The sequence below is a fragment of the Phaseolus vulgaris genome, chromosome 4 (assembly GCF_000499845.2).
Source record: "Phaseolus vulgaris cultivar G19833 chromosome 4, P. vulgaris v2.0, whole genome shotgun sequence".
Classification (NCBI taxonomy): Eukaryota; Viridiplantae; Streptophyta; class Magnoliopsida; order Fabales; family Fabaceae; genus Phaseolus; species Phaseolus vulgaris.
In genome coordinates this window covers 1,625,712-1,650,628 of record NC_023756.2, presented here as the reverse complement: position 1 = coordinate 1,650,628, position 24,917 = coordinate 1,625,712, and the positions used below count along the sequence as shown (strand labels likewise).

Here is a 24,917-nt window from a genome sequence, read left to right as displayed (position 1 = left end):
TAGGTGAGGTATAAGTTCCAAGTTTACCTGTATTGATATCTCATTATGATCTAGTTTGTCCCTTTTAAAAATCCTCACACACAACTCCAAATTTCATTAACACTTTCTTTGATTCCACCCAACTTGAAATTAACAAAATACGTTTTACCTTGGATGGAATACAATGTGATTGGGCAGTGTGATTGGGCAGTTTAGAGATGAGCTGGACTATGAACAACTGGGTGACGAATTTGTGAAAGGAGGCATGTGCAAGGTTAGGATGAGGTATAAGGGGGATAACCTTGTCCTTCTTACTCTATAAGAAGGGAATAACATCGAGTAGCTGATTAACCTCAATAAAGAATCGAGGAGCTGATTAACCTCAATAAAGAATGGTTTGAGAGTGTTTTCCAGAACATCGAACCATGGTCGGCGGAGCATGTTGCGAGCCACAAAGTTGTGTGGGTGAGATGTTATGGGCTTCCTATAACATTATGGAATATGAATTGCTTTTCGAAGGTGGTAGGTGAGGTAGCAACCTTAGTATCCATAGATGAATCGAGGTGCTGTGGGAAAACCTAGAGTATGCGAGACTCCAAGTTCGCTTGCTCAAAAATTGTAATGCTAAAGTGACTAAAAGTATGAGGATTAAAAGTATGAGGATTAATGGCCAAATGCTAAGCATCTACATTGAAGAAGAACACCCTACAAAATTTGAGGTCAGTGTATGTGCCATCGAAATTGTTTTATTCCTCCGATAGCGTCTCTTCATCAGAGACCTACGTTGAGGAAACGGCACAGTCGGTGTCAAGCGGTGAGGCGGAGGTCATGGTTGGAGGGGTAGACCGCCGATCAGAGGAGGAGAGGGAGGGGAGACCCTAAGTGCGAATAGGACAAAAGGATCGTATTCTAAGGTACCTGCTATCATCAGAAAAGAACCCTTGTTTATTCACTAAAGAGGAAATTAAGGGCGAGAAGAAGTCTGCTCAAGATGAACAAGCATATTCAGTCCCAAAAACTACCATTTTATGCATGTTGAACTCGCAAAGTTGGTGATGGATTAAGAATGAAGGGTACGCAGAGTAAACCCAATGCAAAAATGCAAAATATTTCAAAATTAAAAAAAATTTATAAATAATTAAAATACTAATATTAATATTTATAGGGAGGAGTATCTCAAACAACATTTTTATACAAATTAATGTTATGTATAATGACACCTACTATTGAAATTCTCTAAACTTGTCCTTTCACTTCCCAAGGATTAGATTTGCCATGGCATGCACATCAATTCCAATGCAAACATAAAGTCTTATTAAGCGATTTGATCCGTTGAACGATGAGTTATTCTTATAAGAGAGTGAAGCATCCAAGCACACTTTGCATTCTCAACCATGGCTGATATCATGAGTAGTTTCCCAGACTCAATCCTTTGCTACATTCTCTCTTTTCTCCCAACCAAAGATGTTGTTGCAACCAGTGTTCTCTCCAAGCGTTGGAAACTTCTATGGCTTTCAGTTACCTCTATGGATTTCGATCATCATGACCGAATGGATTTTGACAAAGATGCCTGCTCTCGCTTTCTTGTCCCAGTGTATTCTTTTCTGCTTTGGCGTGATATGGACCAACCCCTCCATAGATTACGCCTTAGATGTTGTTCTTTCTATAATCATTATAGAGTTCAGACATGGATTAAGGCTGCAATGAGAAGAAGTGGTAAACTTAAACACCTCGACCTCAATCTGGATTTGTTCCTTGCGGTGCCCTCTGTTGTGTTTAGCTGCAAAACTCTAGTAGTTCTCAAATTGTCCCACTTAATGCTGAGCAATATTTCTTTTGTTCATTTGCCCTTGCTTAAAATCTTGCATTTGAATTCTGTTATACTCACAAAATGTGACGATCTTCTTCAACACTTTCTTTCTGGCAGTCCTAATCTAGAGGACTTGTTAGTCAAAACTTTTGGTGATAATACTGCAGAAAAATTCCACATATTGCCCAAGTTGGTCAGAGCTAACATCGATCTTCTTGTAGTTCCATTGGAAATTGTTAAGAACGTTGAAGTTTTGGTCACATTTTGGGTAATGTGTGTAAAATTTGTTTCTTGTTACTTTCCATTTTAAGCGAAAAAAAATTGGATTTCTGATGTTTTGATATTATTTTGTATCCTTGCAGATATATCAATATAACTTGGATTTTGATTTTCAGAATTTAGTTCAATTTGAATTGAACCATATGAACATTCATAAGGAATGGAATAAGGTCTTGGAAGTGCTGAGGCATTGTCCAAAGCTTCAAACTCTTGTCCTTGGCAAGGTTTAATGATTTAAGTTTCTCAAATATATATGAATCTTGTTATTTTTCTTGAAACATTGTGGTTAATATAATTTTATAATTGTTTTTTTACAGGACAATGTGCTGCTTGAATATGATGAAGAAACATTTTTACACTCACAACCTGTTCCTACATGCATTTCATTACACCTTAAAACCTTTTGTCTTGACAATTACAGCGGTTATGGAGTTGAATTTGAATTTGCAAGGTATATTATGCAGAATGCAAAGTATTTACAGACCATGAAATTCTGCATTAACAGTGGTGCTTATGATAATCTTTTGAGCAGACATGATATGATAAGAGGTATATCCCCATACAAGAAGAGTTCAGATGCTTGTACACTTTGTTTTGAGAAGTTAAGGTCTGATTATTTTGATGTGTAACTTCAAGAATGTGGATGTTTTGCGCACATTACCTGTTTTGTGTTGTTTTAGGAATTTTTTATATATCTAATTTGCAATGCAATGATCTTTATTAGATGTGTTGGAAAGATATGTAGAAGAATTTATGTGGATGAGATACAGTAATTTGTAATGAATTTTCTCTCTCTCTCATATGGTGCCTGTACTTTTCATTTTCATAGGTTAATATCTATGAATAACTTTCAATGTAAAGATATTCCTTATAACGAATCATATTTCAGTATTGCAATTTTAGGTAATTAATATTATAGAAAGTATTCTCTCCATTAAAGTATTTACCTCACTCAATTATAAACAAATGAATGTAACCCTTTATATTATATGTTTATATTATATGGATTAATGAGGTTGATGTCACTCTCTTAAGCAATTGACCCACACTACTTTCTTTGTGACTGTGTAGTGTAGGTTTGACAAACACTATTTCTATTGTGGTACTTCTGGTATCTGGTAGCTAACAGTGTTTTTTTAGTGATTCCAATTAACAAATTAAATCATGTAATAAAATTTTATAATTTGATATCACACTACAAGAAAATCATGAAATAGAAATCAATTTTTAGAGACAAAAATAATTAGTTGCAATAATAACTAAATTAGAGATCATTTTAGAAACTAAAACAAAAATTGATTTCTAAATTAATTTATATTATTTTTAAATAGTTTGTAAATTGGTATCTAATTAGCAATCAAGATTTTAGAGACCTAATTTAGAAACTAAATAATTGATAGTTAAAACCTTGGTTGCTAATTAGATATCAATCTAGAAACTATTTAACAATAATAGAAACTCATTTTTGTTTTAATTTTTAAAATGGTCTCTAATTTAGTTACTATTGCAACTAATTATTTTGGTTTTTAAAAATTGGTTTCAATTTGATTATTTTCTTTATTTCGAATTCTTTATTCCAATAGAAATTTTAATTCAAATAGTAAAATCACTCTAAAATCTAAATATCTAAATATCATCAAATTTCAATATAAAATTAATTAGGTTAAGAGGAACACACTCACACTGTTCATTTTGATGATAAAATCATGAAAAGAAAATATAAAATATATAATGAATCCTTAGAATAAAAAGTAACTTATTTAGTTTGAAATTATGATAGATAAAATTGATCATTGTTTCCTCAAGTATGTTACTATCATAAGGTGAGATTTGGAAAAAAAAAATTAGGAAGAAGGACGATTAGGGGGTTGAACTTCCTCTTGCTATAGACTTCAGAAATATCTCATTTATTAAAAGGATAAAAAATATTACTTTCCGTCAAAAATAGTAAATCATGTATTATAAATGAATAAAAAAAAATTGTATCTTATATATAAAAGAAGAACAACAAATAAAAATTTTAAAACATTACAAAGTATTAAAAACTTGTTTATCAAACATTAGTAATAAATAGTAAATATAGATTTAAGAATATTTTTAATTCCAAAATAATAATATCAACATCTGAATTTTATAAGCTTTCTCTCACTAAAATATCTTAACAGAAAAGAAAATAAAACTTAAGATTATAAGACCTTCTCATTAAAATATGTTCACATAATAAAAAGAAAAGTTGAGTTGTAAAAATATACAACCATTATATTAAAAATACATTTTTCTTACTTATGAAATAAAACATTAATAAAAATATTAATTTACTTATTTGAGTAAAATGATATTAAAAGAAATCTAACAGAGAATAATCCAGAAAAAAATTAATAAAGTTCAGAATGAGACCTATTGAAGTTCTCTAAGCTTGTCCTTTCACTTCCCAAGGTTTAGATTTTCCATGGCATGCACATCAATTCCAATGCAAACATAAAGTCTCTTTAAGCCATTTGACACTATGAGTTATTCCTGTAAGAAAATGAAGCATCCATTCACACTTTGCATTCTCAAACATGGCTGATATCATAAGCGGTTTTCCAGACTCAATCCTTTGTTACATTCTCTCTTTTCTCCCAACCAAACAAGTAGTTGTGTCAACCAGTGTTCTTTCCAAAAACCCCTCCATAGATTTCGCCTTAGATGTTGCGTTTCCTACAATCATTATAGTACCGAGACATGCATTAAGGATGCAGTGACAAGTGGTGGACTTGAACACCTCGACCTCAGTCTGCATTCGAGCATCGTGGTGCCCTCTTTGGTGTTTAGCTGCAAAACTCTTCTAGTGCTCAAGTTGGCTAACTTATTACTGAAAAATATTTTCTTTGTTGATTTGCCCCTGCTGAAAATCTTGCACTTGAATTCTGTTTCTTTCTCAGAAGATCTAGATTTTCTTCAACAGTTTCTTTCTGGGAGTCCTAATCTTGAGGACTTGGAAGTCAAGGATTTCAATGCTAATGCTGCAGAAAAGTTCAACTGATTTCCCAGGTTGGTCAGAGCTAACATCGATGCACATTTAGTTCCACTGGAAAATGTTAAGAACGTTCAAGTTTTGGTCACAGATAGGGTAATACGTGTAAAATTTGTTTCTCATTTATTTTCCATTTTAAGGGAAAAAGTTGAATGTCTGATGTTTTGATATATATATATATATATATATATATATATATATATATATATATATATATATATATATATATATATATATTGTATCTCTTGCAGATATGTCCAAAAGATCTGGTTTTTGATCTTCAGAATTTAGTTCAACTTGAGTTGACACATGTGCGCCTAAGTAAGCAATGGTTTGAGGTCTTAGAAGTGCTTCAGCATTGTCCAAAGCTTCAAACTCTTGCCATTGGCATTTATGAGGTTTAATGATTTAAGCTTTTTAAGTATGAATCTTCTTGTTATCTTTTCTTCAATCATAAGTATTGATTATTGTTTTTAACAGGTCAATTATTATCTACTTTCTGAAGGCCACGAAGGAGCAGTTTTGCCTTACCCACAACCTGTTCCTACATGCATTTCATTACATCTTAAAACATGTGTTCTTAACAATTACAAGGGTTCTGGAGATGAGTTACTATTTGCAAAATATATTTTGCAGAATGCAAAATTTTTACACATCATGAAATTCTTCATTAACATTGATACTTATGAAACTTTTTGGATGAATGATCGTATCAGAAGAGATTTATTCTCATGCATGAAGAGTTCAGATACTTGTGAACTTTTTTTCTTTATGAGTTAATGCCTAACTATTTCCTTTAGTAACTGCAAGAATGTGGTTATGTTTATCAAATTGATGTACTTTTCTTCAATTATTGAATGTTTGCGGCACATTATCGGTTTTATCCAAAAATTTGTGTTGTTTTATGTATTTTCATATATTATAAGTATTTTGGAATGATATTTATTAGAATTTCTGTGTATGAGATGCAGTAATTTGTATTAAATTTTCTTCATATTAAAGTATTTATTTGTCCATGAAAATATGTTTATCTTAGGCCTGTATAATTTTGGTGACATCTTGGATACTGTTAATGTAAAGAAATTCATTGCAAAGAATCATAATTCAAAAAGTATTATTCACATGACAGTATTTATCTTCTATCATTCAATTATAAACAATAAATATTTGTAAAAGAAATTCATGTAAATATGTTCGTAGCTAAGTAAATTAGAAAAAACTAGACGATACACAATTAAACCTAAAACATAATACAAAATATGAAGATCAAAAACTTTGTTTTTATTCAGTTATTATCTTTTCTGGATTGAAACTAATGAAATTATACTTCTCCATACTTTTTGCCGTTATTTTCTCACCACTACCAATTTTAAAATGTTTCATTAATATTTTATTTTGTTGCTGGTTAAACGTAAAACACCTTATCTTAAACGAGTTCTGTTTTAAAGCTCTTCAATAAGTTCATTAAAAAAAATACTAAAAAGAATAAGTTATAGAACTTTCGTTACAATAAGAATGCAGAATATATTTAGCTAGAAAGTGATCAAGACTTTTAAAAACCACAATTTTTAAAACCATGACATATTTCTGAAGTTTTATGGAAAGAGAAATAATAGGAGTTTATGGGCTTCACAACTATCTTATTTATTAAAAGATAAAGATTTTTACTTTCCGTAAAAAGATTAAAATAGTATAATTATATATTATAAATGAAACTTTATCTTTTATATAAAAAAAAAAGCTTATACTTTAAAAAAATTAAAAAACTATAAATAAGAAAATTAAAAACATTACAAACTATTAAAAACTTATTTACCAAAAAGTAACAAATAATAAATATAGCTTTAAGAATATTTTTATTCCAAAAATAATAATATTAACATCTGAATTTTATAAGATTTCTCTCACTACAATATCTTAACAAAAAATAATCTTCTCATTAAAATATGTTGACATAATATAAAAATAAAACAAAAAAAACTCTTGAGTATTAAAAATTTAAAACCATTATATTAAAAATATATTTTTGTTACTTATCAAATAAAAAATTAATAAAAATATGAATTTACCTAAAAATTGTGTAAAAAGATATCTAAGAGAGCATAATCCAGAAAAAAAATAATACAAAATACACTCTAAAATGAGAACTATTGAAATTCTCTAAGATTGTCCTTTCACTCGTTTAGGGTTTAGGATCCTTATTCACTTTGCATTCTCAATCATGGCTGATATTATCAGTGGTTTTTCAGATTCAATCCTTTGTTACATTCTCTCTTTTCTTCCAACCAAACTTGTTGTTGCAACCAGTGTTCTCTCCAAGCGCTGGAAACGTCTATGGCGTTCAGTCCCCTCTTGGATTTTGATTTCGAAGACAGATTTAAATATGGACAATTGGGCCTTCTTCTCTCACTGCACTCTTTTCTGCTTTGGCGTGATATGGACCAACCCTTCCGTAGATTACGCTTTAGATGTTGCTCTATCCCTAATGATTATAGGTTCGAGAGATGCATTAAGGCTGCAATGAGCAGAATTGGTAGACTTGAACACCTTGACCTCAATCTGCATGGGCATGTGCCTTCTGAAGTGTTTAGCTGCAAAACTCTTGTAGTGCTCAAGTTGGCCAATTTAGTACTGAAAAATATTTCCTTTGTTGATTTCCCTTTGCTGAAAATCTTGCACTTGAATTCTGTTTCTTTCTCGGAAGATCAAGATCTTCAACAGTTTCTTTCTGGGAGTCCTAATGTTGAGGACTTGAAAGTCAAGAATTTCATTGCTAATGGTGCAGAAAAGTTAATCAGATTTCCCAGGTTGGCCAGGTTGGTCAGAGCTAACATCGATGTACATTTAGTTCCATTGGAAAATGTTAAGAACGTTCAAGTTTTGGTCACAGACTGGGTAATTTGTGTAAAATTTGTTTCTCCTTTACTTTCCATTTTAAGGGAAAAAGTTGAATTTTTGATGTTTTAATATATATTGTATCTCTTGCAGATATGTCCAAAAGATCTGGTTTTTGATCTTCAGAATTTAGTTCAACTTGAGTTGACACATGTAAACCTTAGTAAGCAATGCGTTGAGATCTTGGAAGTGCTCAAACATTGTCCAAAGCTTCAAACTCTTGTCATTGGAATTGATGAGGTTTGATGATTTAAGCTTTTCAAGTATGAATATTCTTGTTATCTTTTCTTCAAACATAATAGTATTAATATAATTTTGTAATTGTTTTTAACAGTACAGTTTTTTCACTTATTGTCTACTTTCTGAAGAGGATGAACGAGCAGTTTTGCTATACCTACAATCTGTTCCTACATGCATTTCATCACACCTTAAAACTTGTTGTTTCAACATTTACAGACGTTCTGGAGTTGAGTTACTATTTGCAAAATATATTTTGCAGAACGCAAAATTTCTACAGGTCATGAAATTCTGCTTTCACGGTGATACTAGGAAAACTTTTTGGATGAATCCTTGTATTAAAAGAGATTTATCCTCATACATTTCAGATACTTGTACACTTTCATTTGAATAGGTTAAGACCTGACTATTTCCTTTATTAACTGCAAGAATGCGGTTTTGCTTATCAAATAAGGTACTTTTCTTCAATTAATGAATGTGGTTTTGTGTTGTTTTAGGATTTTTCATATATAAATTGCAATGATTTATACGTGGATGAGATACACTTTAGTGAGAGATTCCACTAAACTCGATTAGGATATATTGGGCGCTTTGTATAAAATCATAACCAAGGCTTTATCATGTTGTATTAAGAATGTTTTACATATGATAATTGATGATAGCCAATAGACATTCTTAAAGGATAAAGGTTTGTTAGACAGTGTCTTGGTGGTCAATAAGGTTGTTGAGGAGTTAAGGAGGTACGAGAGGAGAAGTTTGTGCTTAAAGGTGGTGGACTATGAAAAGGCGTACGATTCAATAAGATGGGATTTCTTATTCGATATGTTACACAAGTTGGGCTTTCACAATAAATGGATTATGTGGGTAAAGGGTTGCTTGAAGTCTGCATCGATATCTGTTTTGGTTAATAGAAGTCCTACGACGGAATTTCAACCATCAAGAGGGGTTGAGGCAAGGAGATCCCTTAACCTGTTGTTTTTCTTAATAGTAGTTGAAGGCTTGGTTGGGCTAGTAAGACAAGCAATCAAGGCGAACCTACTCAAAGGTGTGAAGGTGGTGAGGAACGAGGTTGAATAAACTACAATTTGTTGTTGACACTTTATTTATATGTGAAGATGCCTACAAAATGTTATGTCTATGAAAGTAATTCTAAGGTGCTATGAACTTGCTTCTAATTTGAAAATCAACTTCCACAATTCAAAGTTGGCTGGTATAAATGTTGAAAGTAATGCCCTTGAAATTTATGCAAAATCCTTAAATTGTACTATAATGGGGTAACATTTAAATACCTGGGGTTAGAAGTAGGAGGAAATTTAAGAAAGAAGCAATTTTGGGAGCTAATTCTGAATAAGATAAGTGACCGACTCAGTGCTTGGAGAGAGAAGTTTTTGTCTCTAACAGGAAGAATTTGTTTGATTAAATTGGTAATAACTGTCTTACCTCTCTTCTATATGTTTTTCTATAAGGTTCCCGACATCAATGTACAATAGAATTGTTAGCATTCAAAGGAGGTTCCTATGGAGGTGGGGAAGAGACACAAGATATATATCTTGGGTAAAATGAGAGAACGTTTGCAAACCTTTGGAGGGGTGGGCTAGGGATTAAGGATATAAGAATTTTAAACAATGTTATTCTTGCCAAATGGAAATGGCGGTTAGTGAGTAATGAACAAGGGAAGTGGAGAGAAATTGTAGTCCCAAAATATGGGTTGGAATTAGCTCGAAGGCAGAGCCAGATGAAACTTCAATCTTGGTGGTGGAGAGACTTATCAAAAGTATGTTGTGAGGGTGATGAAGCAGGATGGTTCTAAGAAGCTTTATTGTGGAAAGTTGGATCGGAAGAGAGAGCTAGATTCTGGGAGGACAATTAGTTAGACAGATATAATCTATGTACCATGTATCCTAGGTGTATCCTAGGTTATTCTCTCTATCTTTGGATCGAGTATGTACCATGTATCCTAGGTGTATCTTAGGTTATTCTCTCTGTCTTTGGATCGAGGATTGACGGTTGGTGAGGTAGGTGTCTAGAAAGAATATGTGTGGTGTTGAAAGTTAAGGTGAATGAGGATCAGTTTGTAGTTAAACAAATTTAGAAATTATTTATTAATAATATAAACTAATTTAAATATTAATAATTTTTAATATCTAAAATAATATTTAATTTAGTTATTATAACAATTAATTATTTTTTATTTATTGATTTTTTTTATTAACATAATTTCGTACTATTAAGTTTAATTGTGCCTAACTAACCGGAATTTATCACAGAGACCTCGTTTATTTTACTCTCTCAATTTAAATTTAAAATTAAAGATCATAGGGTCAATAAAATACAAGGTGAGTGCAAAATTAATGTAGAACAATAAGTCAGGAATTAGATTGTTTAAATTATGAATTAAATTATAATAACTTTATATGATGGATTTACTTTACTCTCTGAATTCAAATTTAAATAAAATGGCATAGGGTCAATACAATATCGATTCCATTTAACATTCCTTTAAAATTTTAGTTTACCAAACTTATTTAAGTCATAACCAATTTAGTTATTTGTGAAAACTTATTTAAATTTAATTATTTATTTTGAACAATTTAGTTAAATACATAAAATATTAAACTAATATATTTAAAATAAATAATGTTAAATTAATATATTTAAAATAAATTAATATATTTGGAATAAATAATTTTCAACTAGTTTTATATTGTGGAATAAATAGGTAACGTGGTTTTATCATTATTTTTAAAAAAAAATTAGTAAATAAAAATTAATTAAAAAATTAATTATTATATTAATTAATTTATATATTATTTTATAAATTAAAAAAATTATTAGTATTTATTAATTGAAATATATAAATTAATATTTAATATTAATTATAAAGTAATTATTTTAGATTTTAAATTAATATATATTTTAAAATCTTTTCATTTTGAAATTGTTTTATTTTTTTATTAATTCTAGAAAATAAAATAATTTGAATGTTGTTTCACTATTATTATGAACAAATATATGAACTATATATAATATTTAATCATTTATTTTGAATGACTTAATCATCTATTTTAAATGATTTAGTCATTTATTTTAAATAAAAATTAAATGTATTAATATTTTATTTAACGTTAATTATTTATTTTGAACAACTTAGTTGAATACATAAAAAAATAAAACTAATATATTTTGAATAAATAATTTTAAATTAATATATTTGGAATAAATAATTTTGAATTAGTTTTATATTGTGGAAACACAGAAAATGGAAATAATGATTCTTTTATATAATTTTAAAATATTATAAATATGTTGGTAAACTAAAATTGTTTTTGAATAAAAATACAATATTAAAAGTAAATTATTGAATAAAAATATAACTAGTTTGTCTTATTTTTGATTAAATAAAAGTATATTACTTAATAAATTATATAGACTTAAAATTAATTATCTAAATTAAAAATACTATTTAATTATTAAACAACAATTTATATTTTTAGCATTAAATTAATATAAAAGAAATAGAAAATAAAAGTTATAACAATGTTTTAATTTATACCAGGAATAACTATCATATTTCAATATCTTAAGAAGTTATTTTAATGGTTCAAGATAAAGAGGAAAGTTGTTTAGTATCTTCCTATTTGTGTGACTTATTAGAAACAAAAGTATAGTATCAAAAGACGTGGGAGAATGTAATAATAATTTGTGTTAAATTATATGTGTGGTTAATAATTTCAACTAAATTTTTTTAACTATTTATTGAAAGACTAAAACAGAAACACAAAAACTCACTATCATTAGGTCACCCTTAACATTAAGGGTAACATGTTATCTTATCACATTACTATCTCATAACGTTTAATATATAAATAAAATTTACATCAACATATTATTATATCATAGAATATTATTTTTTCATATAGATTTTTTTTAAAATTTGTGATCTTAAATTTTATGTTCTATTAGCAAATTTTTATGGAAAAACTTTGTAAGATTTAAATTTTAAACACCACAAGAAAATTAAGCTGCAAATGTAGTAATTTAGTCCCTTTGGAACTTGAATATAATCATGTTCTTTCTGATGTAATATTGGATTTTTTCCAAGTTTACATGTATTTATATCTCATTAGGATCTAGTCTATCCTTTTTAAAAATCCTCTCATTTATTTGCTTCCATAATTCTTCTACAACTGTTATTCATACACAGCTCCAAATCTCATTAACACTTTCTTTGATCTCACTCAACTTGAAATTAACAAAATACCTTTTTGGCTCCTAATGATCTATAAATGCTAACTTCATCCATTCGTAACACTTAGACTATACAAACTAGACAACTCTACAGATACAAGGAAACTAGATGAGTGCACTAGACCAAGTTCAGTGACTTATAAAAGAAAACAGATTTTAATTTTAACTTAATGAAATTAGAAAAGTTATATCTAATATTATTTACATATCTAATAATATTGAGTATTTTTTTTTATCGATAAATAAATAAACACTTATTGCATATGTACTACTTCAACCTACATACAAAACTATTCAAAATTATACATACCAAAAAATTGAATAAAATTAGGGACAGTATGATCTCATTCTCCACCAAAAACCTTTCCTACATTTCCATAATATTATGTATAAATTGTAACATGATATTATTATGATACATTTATGATGTTTTATGATTAATTATTACCATCGACATCATACATTTATGAATTTTTATGAAAAATAATCACCAGTCACAAAAACCGAAGGAGTAAAAAAGAAACTGGAATTATAGTATTTATTTCCATCGAATAATATGTTTAAGAGCCATGTTTATTAACACTATTCAAGCAATTATTCAATGCTGACAATAAACAGATAAGAAATATTCAAACATTAATCAACCACAATGAGAACCTCCTCAGCTATAAAACTGATACCTGGTTGTGTTTGAAAATCACAGATAAAAAAAATGGAAGAGAGAAGACAAAGTTTTGCTGCAATAATGGTTCTTGTTGTTGCCATGTTGGTGGTTTCCACTGAGATGGTTTATGGAAAAGTGTTTGCTGTTGGGAGAAAAGAATTTACATGCTTACAAGAGATATGTTGGACCACTGGACTCACTGATTGGCCTAAGAACAAGACTATTGTAGCTGGTGATGTTCTTGGTAAGTATCATCTGAATAAGGATTCGAACATTTCTGAAGTGTATTTTTATATCGGTTGGTTAATTTATAGGTCACAAACACAGTATTTACATAAGTTTGTGTTGCTTTCATTGTTTTGAAAATGCAGAATTCAATTACAGTCCTTATGTTCGTGATGTTACTCTTGTGGATGAAGAAGGATACAGAACATGCAAACCTGGGAAAAATCCTATAGTTTATAGGACAGGACATGATTATATTCAAGTTCCAGAGGGACCAAGTTACTACATTTGCAGTCTTAATGGTCTCTGCAACAAAGGGATGAAAGTTGCAATCATTCCAGCAAAATAATTTACCCTTATAACTCTTTCATACCCAATAACTTGATCATATATGTGGTTGAGTTTGAGTTTTGGATGATAATAATGTTGAAAAACTCTTTACATATTGGAGATTTTGATTATAGTAGTGTAACAAAACTATTATATCCATTAGTTTGTTCACATAGGGTTTCTTAAAATAATAACTTATATTATTATATAAATTATTCATAGTTTTTTGTCCAGTTTTTCATTTGTTCTTTTCTGTCATATCTCAATTAGATAATTTTATTTATTCTATTGTTTTGATATAATAGAAACTCAGCACTTACACTCTATTTGTTTTAATTAGACAATTTTATCTCTTATTAAATTAAAAATAACCTCCATAACCCTTCAACTCAGAAGTAATTCTTGAATTTCTTTTCTCAAAAGTAATCAGATTCAAAATAAAATATAAAAAAGAAAGTATACACTAAATATGGGTTACAAAACCTAATCTGAGTATTATTTATAATAACACTAATTAGTTATAATAGTGGTAATACTAATAATAAAATAATTATAAGAATGACAATTATAATTGATAATTAGTAATTAATATTTTTACTCTAATTAGTAATAGTAATTATTATAATTAAAATTAATAAAATAATAATAATGATTCATTGAGTTCGTATAGTTTAATTTGTCTTTTAACTTGTTGGCATGATTGTTATCTTAGTATGCATGATAGTTTATGGTTTAGCGTTTAGGGTAATCATTAAATATAAATTAATTTTGAGACAAAAATAATTAGAAACAATTTTATGAACTAAAAAAATTATTGATATTTAAAGTAATTTATATTATTAATAAAAATTTATAAAAAAAATTCAATAATAAATAAAATAAAATAAGACATTTTAGGGATGTCTGTGTTCCAATCCTTATACAGTAAACATTACACCACATACTAACCTAATCAAATATACATTTTTAGACTATTATGATAATCACAACCACAAGAAATATTAAAACTGGCCGTACTTGCATATTTAAATTAGTATTTAACTATCCGCTACAAAGGTTTTAACTATTAATTACTTTACATTCTAAATTAGTCTTTGTTAGTTTTTTAGAAACTAATTTAAAATCTAAAATATTAGTAGGTAAAACCTAGTTAGCTAATTTAGTAACCAATTTAGAAACTATTTTATATTTTATTAATAATAAAAATCACTTTTGAGACCAATAATTTTGTAGTCTATAAAATAGTATCTAAATTAAAGTGATTAATTATTTTTTATCCCTAAATTTGATTGTTTTTTAAATTTTCTTATAGTGTATGATGACCTATCACCTAAAATGGTGATGACAATAAAAATTTATCGATCATTAAAAGTCATTGGAAGCACGACTACATAGTTGTCCAACACATTTTTAAATAAAAACAATAAAAATTACTTCTTGTTTTACATTAACAATGTCATTATCTATTGTACAACCACAAAATCTTACATTTCTTTATACTTAGAGACATCTAAGTAAGATTAATGAATAATATAACATAATTATATACCACCAAAATAATAGTCACATCATAAAAAAAGGTAAATTACTCAATTGACAAATATAATTTTTTGAATATTTGATAAATCAATCAAATTTAATAGAAATTTAACTGAAAATATTTATATTTATGAAAGACATTAACACCTAATTAAGTCTATTTAATATTATTATATTTAATAAAAACTTAATTAAAAATATTTAAGTTATGAAAAATATTAAAACTCAATTAAATCTATTTAATATTACAAAGAGAGTAAAAAAGATTAAAAAAAAACGAAGGAAGGAGTATTTATTTTCATTAAATAAATTTTATTAGTTATCTTTATGAATAGAATGAATCAAGTTTTGTTTTAACTACTTTGTTCGTTTTTATTTGTATTTTAGATATTTAAATTAAAATGAAGAATTGTAATAAGATTTTCTTATATCCGAATAGTTATTGTATCTCTCTCTATATAAATTAAAATAAAAAAGGAATTAACAAAAATATAATTAATATTATTTTATTTTACACTTTAAAAACAAAAACAATAAATCTTGTAAACAAAAAACCAATATTGTTCTCTCCATCCCGCAATGAATGCAATTTAAAATTTATTAAGGCATACAAATAGCAATAAATACATCATTTTTTTAAATACTACATTTTTTTAAATAATATTTTTTTATATATATATAATCCGAATCCACAATTATTCAATATGAATTATTTCTAAATTACCGTATATATATTTTTAAAATGTCACTGTTATTAATATATTTATATTGGTTCATTTTAGAAAAAAAAAATAATTAAACAAAATAAAAATAGTTCACATTTGTTATATTAGAGAACTTATAAATGAGAACAAAGATGATGGACTGGCCCTTTTGATAAATATATTAATTTAATTTGAGAATAAAAATTAGAAAGAAAAAAAGTTAAGATATCATCAATTATTTCTTATAATTTTTTAATTACCATTATTACTAAAAACTGCAGTTAATATGTATGATTATTACTATTGATTGACTAAAACGGATGGGAGTAAAAAAAAAAAACTGGAAGAAATATTTATTTACATTGATGAATTTGAATAGCCATGTTTATGAATAACATTACTCAAACCAATTATTTAATGTTGAGAATATATTCAAACATTCAAACATCACCACAGTTGAGTCTCTGCAACTATAAAAACTCTTGAACTTGTGTTGTTCATAACATATCTGAAAAATGGCAGAGGGAAAAGAAGTTGTTGCAGTGATGATGGTTTTAGGCATGTTGTTGGTTTTCTCTGATATGGTTGATGCAAGAACCTATGTGGTTGGAAAAGCAGATGGTTCATGCTCAGAGAAGATTTGTTGGACCTTTAATGTCACTGATTGGCCTAATCACAAGACCATTTTTGGTGGTGATGTGCTTGGTTAGTGCTTTTTCTCTCTATATTATATCAGTATTTATTTATCAATTTTATTTGTTACATAATTCATTTTTAAAGAGTTTATTAAAATTATTATTTCATCTAAAGTTTCTCTTGCAATATGATAGAGTAGTTAAATTCATCAAACTTTACTAATAATTTACTTGATTTTTCTTAATGAGTCTCAAGACACAAATACACATGTACTAGTATTTTATATTATCACAATTTTTTACCCTACATATACACTTCATTAAAAATTATAAATATGGAAATTATTGTAATTTAAAAAAAACATTGGATACAAATATATATATATATATAAACCATATATGTTATAAAAATTTATTAAATATTAATTAATTTAAAATAAAAAATAATTAGCTATTATATTAATTAAGTTAGATATTATTTTATAAATTAAAAAATATTTGTATTTAAAATGGTTTTGATGTAGTTTATTGTATATGTTATTATTTTTTAAGAACATTTAATTTTGTAGAAACTCTCCCTAAACACTTAAAATTTCATATTTTATATAAATTTTTTTTAAGTTTTAAGGTTGAATATATTCTAATTTGTCTTATTTTAACTAAAATACTAGAATTAACTTGAAATTCTCATTTTGTTTTAATTTAAAATTATTAAATATTATTAGTTGATTTGGTATTGTATTTTAAAATTGAAATTTATGTCAATGTAATTTATTATGTAACATTGAAGAAAATAATGTTATTTAACATATTATTCAAGAGAGAATTATTAATTGTTTTTTAACATATTATTTAGAGAGAATTATTATTATTTTAACATAATTTTTTATAAAGAAAAAAAATATTGCAATGATATTGTTATTGTGATTGCAGTATTCAATTACAATAGTTCATTGCACAATGTGGTGTATGTGGATGAGAGAGCATACAAAACATGTGAAGTTCCAAAAGATCCAAGATATTCAAGAGTGTACAAAACAGGACATGATAGGATTCAACTCCCCAATTTGGGACTATTTCGTTTCATCTCCACCATGAATGATGACTGTAAGAGAGGAATGAGACTTTCAATCTTAAATTTATCATAGTTCATTTTCCATCACTAATTAATAACATATTTATGTCTTTTCATTCATCTTCCTTCATCAATATTTTTACATTTACAAAAATATAAAACATATATAAAGACTTCTCTTTGTTTTCTATAACCATATATAATGATTAATGAAATATTTATTGGATAAATAATATTATTTTTGTAAACTTTAAATATAAAATGTTAATATAGATATTAAATTTTAATTTAATAAAATGATAAAGTTATTTAAATGTGTAAGGGTTAAAGTGAATTTTATTGATGATAAAGTTGAGTAAATGTAATTTAAAGGATTTAATTAGTAAATTGATTAAAAGGGTTAAAATTGAATTGAAGCAGTATTATTTTTTTACTTAATATTTGATATAATTAAAAAAAAAACTTCCTATATTAAAATTATTAAAAATTAAAATATGAAAAAATTAAGGAAAATAATAATTGAGTAAAGAATATCAATATAGTAAGTAAAAGGAGTACTTAAAAATAAATAAATAAAAATTAGTGAGAAAAGAAAATTGTAATATATATCATAATTTTTTGCAAATTTGATATAAAATACTATAGACATTTTAAAAAGCTAATTTCATGTTTACGGTTTAATACCAGTTGATAAAACTTTATTTTCATTTTAATTAATTTAAATTGAATACTAAAACTGTAAATTCACATTTTAATTTCTCCTATTATTATAAATTCTTACAATTTGATAACTTAATTTCTTTAAATTCCATATTATGTCTTTCTCTTAATTTCAGCTTTATACTTATGTGACCTCCTTATTTCTCAATTCTCCTTCTCAAACGTATTTTCCCTTTCTTTAGATTCTAATTGGACAATGGTCATTTAATTTTACATTAATATAAATAATAGAACATCATTTTACTAATATTTAAATTATTTCTTAAATATAGGCGATTATACACAATTATTACACAGCAACAATTATCACTGTTGGAATAATAATGACCATCCATTTCATAGATTATGCCTTAGATTTCGGTGTTTGTATAGTTATAGTAATGAAATGGAGATATGGATTAAGTTTGGTGCAATGAGAAAATGTGGTAGCTAGTCATGAACTCGATTTGGATGTTTTAAAATTTATTGAGGCATATAAATAACAAAATAGATACATCATTTTTTTTTAAATACTACATTTATTTTTATATATAAAATCCAAATTCTCAATTATTAAATATGAATTATTTATATATATATATATATATATATAATAGTGGTGGTATCAAATGCATTTGCATATCACTACAAGAAAATCATGAAATAGAAATCAATTATTTAGTTTCTAAATTTGGTCTCTAAAACCTTGTTGCTAGTTAGATACCAATTAGGAAACTATTTAACAATAATAGAAAATAATTTAAAAACCAATTTTTTATTTAGTTTATAAAATGGTCTCTAATTTAGTTACTATTGTAACTAATTATTTTGGTATCTAAAAATTGGTTTCTATTTCATAATTTTTTTGAAATGTATTAATTCCATTTTAGAAAAAAAAGTAATTAAACAAAATAAAAATAGTTCACATTTGTTATATTAGAGAACTTATAAACGAGAACAAAGTTGATGGAATGGTCCTTTTGATAAATATATTAATTTACTTTAAAATAAATTAGAAAAAAAATATATATATATATATATATATATATATCATTCATTATTATTTATAATTTTTTAAGACTATATTATTATTTAAAAGTGCAATATTATGGAGACATGGATTAAGCTTACATTATTTTCATTTAAAACTTATTTAAATCCAGTTAGTTCTTTTAAATATAAGAGTTTGAAAAGTGTTTTTCGACTTTTTGTAAGCATGATACTCACTTTTTTTTGTTACACGATTCAAAATAATAACTATAAAGATTTACAACCAAATTTAGTTTAATAATGTTTAAAATTATTTTTAATCTTTTATTTATTGATTTCATTTTATTTATTTACATTTTTTAATGAGATTATATATTAATTTAGTTTTCAAATTATCGTTTCAAACACAACTAATTAGTTATATAACTAAAAATTAATAATTAATAATGTTAATTATAATTAAAAACTAAGAGATAGTAAAAAAATTCATAACCCAAATTACAAATTTTAAAAAATATACTACTAAATATCTGTTCGCAAATATAAAATTTAAATATAATCCACTTGATTAGCATTATGAAATAAAATTGAAAAAAAAAAGAGAACTATTTATAGCAATATCATAAAAATACAGTATCAAACATCAATTTGAAAATATTTATTAAAAGTAAATCTCATCAAATATTTATTGCAAAAATGTAAAACTATAAATAATTTATTTAATAATATTAATTATAATGATAATTCTCTCTATGTCTTTTTTGTCATACTGATGTTTTATAATTAATGATTTTGACCGGTAAAGCCTGAGAGTATATTGTTTTAAAAGCTTATTTGAAACTTCAAAACAAAAATATAGTAAAAAAAACAAAAAAGTTTAAGATAATAAAAAATAAACATAAAAGACAACTAGAATTTTGGTTCTATTGCATCCTCTCATGTGTAGATCATGCAAATAAGTCCTAATTTCAAGTAATACATTTAAATTCCAAAAACACAAGATCCATGCATGGAACATAGAGTCCCTTACAATTTTATTTCTGAGATTAACTAAAGGAGTTCTCATTCAACAAAACAAGTACATTCAACAAAACAAGTACATAGCAAAATTAGAGTGCCCTCTAAATCTTTATTTTTCTCTGTTCTTCCATTATAGCCTTGGAAATGAAAGTTTCTAAGAACACATTGATACCCTTCACCTATATTGGCTTGCAAGTTGACCCTCCTTCACAATGTAGTTCTGTTCTGGGAAGTCTTCACCCCTAAAGTGCCTATCAAGCATGTCTTTCACACCAGCAGCATAACGTAACTGAACAAGTTTGGTTTATTATCATTTAGGGTTATCGAAGTGAAAGAACTCAGACTTAGACACAAAAGGATAAGCTAATGCTATAGACAAAAGTTAAAATACCTGTGCATCTATGGTAGTGCCAGAAACATGAGGAGTCATGGCATGGTTTGGCATGTAGCGCCATGGATGATCCTTTGGAGCTGGTTGTGGGAACCAAACATCACCACTATAACCTATACAATTAAGATATTTGGAAAGAGGTTGAAAGTTTAATTAGCAAGGACAATTCAACAAGGAATAATAACCAACCACAGTCTAAATTGTCTATTCTCAGATAGCATTGTCATGAATAACTATCTCCAGAAGTTGTCACTTAGAGACATAACAGAACAGCTTACTTTCCATTTTCCAGAGTAACATAGTACTCTTGGTTTTGGTAAAAAAATCAGCAGTTGATATTTTGATATTATATACACATTAGAACCATGAATGTGTAAGAATATCATCAACTTACAGTACTAGTTTTTTCATGTTTTGCTAGTGTAAACAATTTTTTGTGAGCTGGTTTTAGAATTACCTGCCACATGGCCATTTGAGCAAGCATCAGCAACTGCTTGGGTATCCATAATAGCCCCTCTAGCATTGTTAACAATCAAGACACCTTTCTTGCACTTGGAAATTTTATCTTTGTCAAACAATCCCCTGTATCACAAAAATCATTGCTCACTACTCCCTCACTATAAAATGCTTAAAGAATTTCAATATTCATACAGAACTTATGTTAGTATGCAATATACATATACTTTATATAAAACAAATATTTGTCATTTCTAAGTTGGATTATGAATTAATTCATTGTGATAAATTCTTATCATAAAAGCTTTGGAAATGAATACATGACTTGAAACTTCAAGAATGAAATGATTTTTGTATCGACTGAGATATTGAGACTATACCTTGTCTGCTCAGTAAGAGGTGTGTTGATAACAATAACATCACACTTCGGAAGCATGGCATCAAGGTCCTCCTCAAAATTTGCTCCAATCTCTTTCTCTAATCCAGGATCCATCCTAATTCGATCAAAATACAGAAGATTACAGTTGAAAGGTTTCAACCTTTGGAGTAAAAGTTTCCCAATTCGTCCCGCACCTACGGTTCCTACTGTCTTGCCTTCAAGATCATAAGCTCGGTGAGCAATGCCAGCAACATTCCATTCCCCATTAACAGACTGATGGTACCCTGGAAGGAAATTCCTAATTAGAATTAGGATTCTCATGAGTTCATCCTCAGCAACTGACACCACATTGCTTCCAGTGACCTCTGCCACAGTTATACCAGCTGCAGATGCAGCCTTGAGATCAATGTGATCTGAACCAATGCCAGCAGTCAAAAGCAGCTCTAAATTTTTGGCTTTCTTTATTCTTTCAGCAGTGACATAGGCAGGGTGAAATGGAGTAGATATGACAACATGTGCATCAGGAAGATTTCTCTCAAGTTCTACAACAGAAAAACAACAAATAGCCATGAGTTCAACCAATTAAAAACTTGAAGAGATAACTAGATCTACCTTCCATGATATTATGGTGTTGATTACCATGATGTTTGAGAAAAAATTATGAGACCTACTTATCTTCACTGATACATAACCACATTTTAATAAATAAAAAATTAATAACTTGTTATATGGAAATTGGCCAGGACTAATTCATTAACCTATACTCAAATTTCAAGATAGATAATATTATATAAACTTGAATCGAGTAAGCAAGTTATTAACCAGAATCTGGTCCTTCTTTGTCATCAGTGACAATATACTGATGACCCTGCGATTCCAGCCACTCGCGTATACCCAATGCTCCTTCGACACACCCCACAAAATCAGGATTCAGTTTTGCATACTCATTCCCTTTGTAGAACACCCCCACAATCTTCTTCTTTTCACTGACAACCTTGCGCCCTTCACCTGACACCTATTCTCAATCACAGGGAAAAATAAACAAATGAATCACAATCATGCATAAACAGAGTTGAAGAATGCAATATTAATCATGGTGTTGCATGAGCAAAATTAATCGTGGTCAGCAGCATAAATAATTAAACATTCACTAACACACATTTTTTGAGGATGTGTTGTCGAGCGGGGTAACAACTTCTTCGAGTGGGGTAACAATGGTATTTTGAGTTGTTGTTGTGTGGACTTGAACAAGGTATTCTTGTGTGTTATCACTCATGGTTGAGAGAGAAGTTTAAAACAGGATAACAAACAAATGATGCAAGGGAGAACTAAGAAGAGATGCAAGTGAAAGATTTGCTGCTGGTGTGTGTGAGAGAGAAGAGAAGAGTGTATTATATAGAAAAGTGGGGTTGCTTGGTTAAGACACGTAGATCATACACGGTGTCTAGGCCTCTGCATGATGAACAAGTTTCAGCTTGGCCTCAGCAAAATACACCAACAAAATTAAAATTGCTGACATAGATAATCAAGACAAATGAGAATAATATCTTTAATTAATACAACTGTTATTGAGTGATATTTATTAAAAAGTACAAAAATATGGGAATTCATCTTTTTATTTGATAAATTTTTTACCGACTTTGTCACACTATAATTCTTGGTTTGGACCCCTTTATTTTTGTCTTTATATTATCTGTTTTTTACCCATAATTTTCCAAAGTTTTACATTATTTTTAATTAATTTCCTATTTTAAATATTTATTTTATTAGTGGGTTGAGAATATAAAAAAATTTCAGTAAAAGTTGCATGATAATGTAAACTTCAAAAAATGATCAAACTACTTTCTATCTTCCTTTTCTACTTTGTTGTAATCTAATTTTCCTAAAATATAAAAGTTATTTATTTTAACATCTAGATGAGAAGAGGTGGGGCTATAAATGATGTCAATCCTTGTTGTTCTTTGGTCTCTGGTCCACCAAATACAACAGTCAAGTACAGGAGAGACTCATCTCATACAATCAGTTTTTCTCATTTAAAAATATGTACAGTTTTCAAAAAATACATTTAATTAACTAATTAATTAATATCATTAATTATATAATTTAAGATATATTAAATTACTTAATTATTATTAATAATTAATAATTAAAGTTTAATTAATAAGTACTATTCTTTAAATTATAATATTACTATATACTTATATCATCTAAAAAAGCATAACATAATTATAATTTTTTATTTAATTAAATTAATTTTAATATTTAATATATATATATGTATATATTCCAAAACTAAGAAAATGATGAACAGAGAAAATATTTCTCAAAAACTATTCCGTGACGACTGTGGAAAAATCCATGAGCACAAAGATGACAAGGGAAGTAATCAGAAACGCACATAGCAGAGTGAGAAACAAACTTTAGCATCACGTGATGGTGACGGATCACGCATGCAACACACAAACAACAACAAAGCCAGATCTCACCTCCATCTATGCAAGAACAAGAACAAAAATGCAAAACAACACAGTTAACGCAGAATCACGTGCTTCAGAGATGAAAATTAATCGGACTCACTTACATGAAGGTTTCGGGAGAAGGTGGAAGAAAGCAGAGAGCGAAACGCAGAGGAAGCCGCAGCACGTTTCATAGCTATGGTGATTTGTCTGTGAAAATTCGATTCACCAAAATAAGATTAAAATTGCAACTAATTATTATTATAATAAATAAATAAATATGAATAAGAAGAAAAGATGAAGAAGAAAATGGAATATGAAAGAGTAGAAAGGTTAGAAGTTGGGAAGGGATGAAGCAATCACCAGTTGCGACCTTTGCTCTTGTGACTCTCTCTGTGTCTGTTCGCTTTCTTTCTCAATTTGTTCACTGTTACACACGTGTGCTCTTACCTTCCCACGTGCCACTATTTTATTTCTCTTATCTTTCTACTTTCTCCCTTATCTTCCCAAGTTCAACCCTAGTTATTTGTCCTTATCATATTTGTTTTAGAAAATATGTGATTTTAAATTAATTTTCTTAAAGTTTTGTTTAGTTTGAAAGTAAAAAAAAATAAAAAATATGTTAGATATTAGAATGGTTAGTTTTTGTGCTTGATACTAAATATTTTGATTGTGGTATGAGAGTAAAATTTTTAAAGGAGTGAAAAAAAACAAAAATTAATTTATTACATTTGGAAATCTACTATGCAAAATTATGGATGAAATTGGATAAAGACAATTATCCAAAGCTAAATTAGAAATTTGAAGTTATACCATTTTTTTCAAACTAGCAAATAAAAAAAGAATAGGAAAGAAATAGAAGATTTCTAGAATTAACATTTGTGTTATAT

General features: G+C 27.6%; 4 protein-coding genes across 5 annotated transcripts; 3 read left to right on the top strand and 1 right to left on the bottom strand.

Annotated features, from left to right (window-relative positions):
* The first annotated feature begins 1,385 nt into the window (after positions 1 to 1,385).
* Positions 1,386 to 9,293, top strand: LOC137836580 (uncharacterized). Its single transcript, XM_068645242.1, has 9 exons — positions 1,386 to 2,057; positions 2,152 to 2,292; positions 2,386 to 2,519; positions 2,601 to 2,675; positions 4,784 to 5,083; positions 7,580 to 7,979; positions 8,073 to 8,219; positions 8,314 to 8,496; positions 9,099 to 9,293. Exons 1-9 carry the CDS (start codon positions 1,386 to 1,388, stop codon positions 9,291 to 9,293), a joined length of 2,247 nt encoding a protein of 748 aa, XP_068501343.1.
* Positions 9,294 to 13,209: 3,916 nt separating this feature from the next.
* Positions 13,210 to 13,702, top strand: LOC137836578 (basic blue protein-like). Its single transcript, XM_068645241.1, has 2 exons — positions 13,210 to 13,372; positions 13,500 to 13,702. Exons 1-2 carry the CDS (start codon positions 13,210 to 13,212, stop codon positions 13,700 to 13,702), a joined length of 366 nt encoding a protein of 121 aa, XP_068501342.1.
* A 2,739-nt stretch (positions 13,703 to 16,441) lies between these two features.
* LOC137836577 (basic blue protein-like) lies at positions 16,442 to 17,709 on the top strand. The gene is made up of 2 exons (XM_068645240.1): positions 16,442 to 16,631; positions 17,495 to 17,709. Exons 1-2 carry the CDS (start codon positions 16,442 to 16,444, stop codon positions 17,707 to 17,709), a joined length of 405 nt encoding a protein of 134 aa, XP_068501341.1.
* A 2,572-nt stretch (positions 17,710 to 20,281) lies between these two features.
* LOC137836755 (formate dehydrogenase 1, mitochondrial-like) lies at positions 20,282 to 24,541 on the bottom strand. 2 transcript variants are annotated; one of them, XM_068645478.1, is made up of 7 exons: positions 24,391 to 24,541; positions 24,153 to 24,237; positions 22,394 to 22,586; positions 21,573 to 22,113; positions 21,194 to 21,318; positions 20,737 to 20,849; positions 20,282 to 20,634 (listed from the first exon to the last, which is right to left on the bottom strand). In XM_068645478.1, the coding sequence occupies exons 2-7, from the start codon at positions 24,219 to 24,221 to the stop codon at positions 20,521 to 20,523; spliced, it is 1,155 nt and encodes a 384-aa protein (XP_068501579.1). In that variant the 5' UTR covers positions 24,222 to 24,237; positions 24,391 to 24,541; the 3' UTR covers positions 20,282 to 20,520. The 2 variants fall into 2 exon arrangements, with proteins under 2 accessions (XP_068501579.1, XP_068501578.1); XM_068645477.1 differs by lacking the exons at positions 24,153 to 24,237; positions 24,391 to 24,541 and adding an exon at positions 22,731 to 23,032.
* Between the last annotated feature and the right edge of the window lie 376 nt (positions 24,542 to 24,917).

What these genes read in the sequence shown, in the direction of transcription:
- LOC137836755 (XM_068645477.1), bottom strand. Translation starts at nt 22,847, where the DNA reads ATGAGTGATAACACACAAGAATACCTTGTTCAAGTCCACACAACAACA. An exon ending in CAAAGAAGGACCAGATTCTG is followed by an intron (nt 22,114 to 22,393) that starts GTTAATAACTTG and finishes TTTCTGTTGTAG; the next exon opens with AACTTGAGAGAAATCTTCCT. An exon ending in CCTCTTACTGAGCAGACAAG is followed by an intron (nt 21,319 to 21,572) that starts GTATAGTCTCAA and finishes TTTGTGATACAG; the next exon opens with GGGATTGTTTGACAAAGATA.
- LOC137836577 (XM_068645240.1), top strand. Translation starts at nt 16,442, where the DNA reads ATGGCAGAGGGAAAAGAAGTTGTTGCAGTGATGATGGTTTTAGGCATG. An exon ending in TTTTGGTGGTGATGTGCTTG is followed by an intron (nt 16,632 to 17,494) that starts GTTAGTGCTTTT and finishes TTGTGATTGCAG; the next exon opens with TATTCAATTACAATAGTTCA.
- LOC137836580 (XM_068645242.1), top strand. Translation starts at nt 1,386, where the DNA reads ATGAGTAGTTTCCCAGACTCAATCCTTTGCTACATTCTCTCTTTTCTC. An exon ending in AATGCTAATGCTGCAGAAAA is followed by an intron (nt 5,084 to 7,579) that starts GTTCAACTGATT and finishes TAATGATTATAG; the next exon opens with GTTCGAGAGATGCATTAAGG. An exon ending in AGAACGCAAAATTTCTACAG is followed by an intron (nt 8,497 to 9,098) that starts GTCATGAAATTC and finishes GGTTGCTTGAAG; the next exon opens with TCTGCATCGATATCTGTTTT.
- LOC137836578 (XM_068645241.1), top strand. Translation starts at nt 13,210, where the DNA reads ATGGTTCTTGTTGTTGCCATGTTGGTGGTTTCCACTGAGATGGTTTAT. An exon ending in TGTAGCTGGTGATGTTCTTG is followed by an intron (nt 13,373 to 13,499) that starts GTAAGTATCATC and finishes TTGAAAATGCAG; the next exon opens with AATTCAATTACAGTCCTTAT.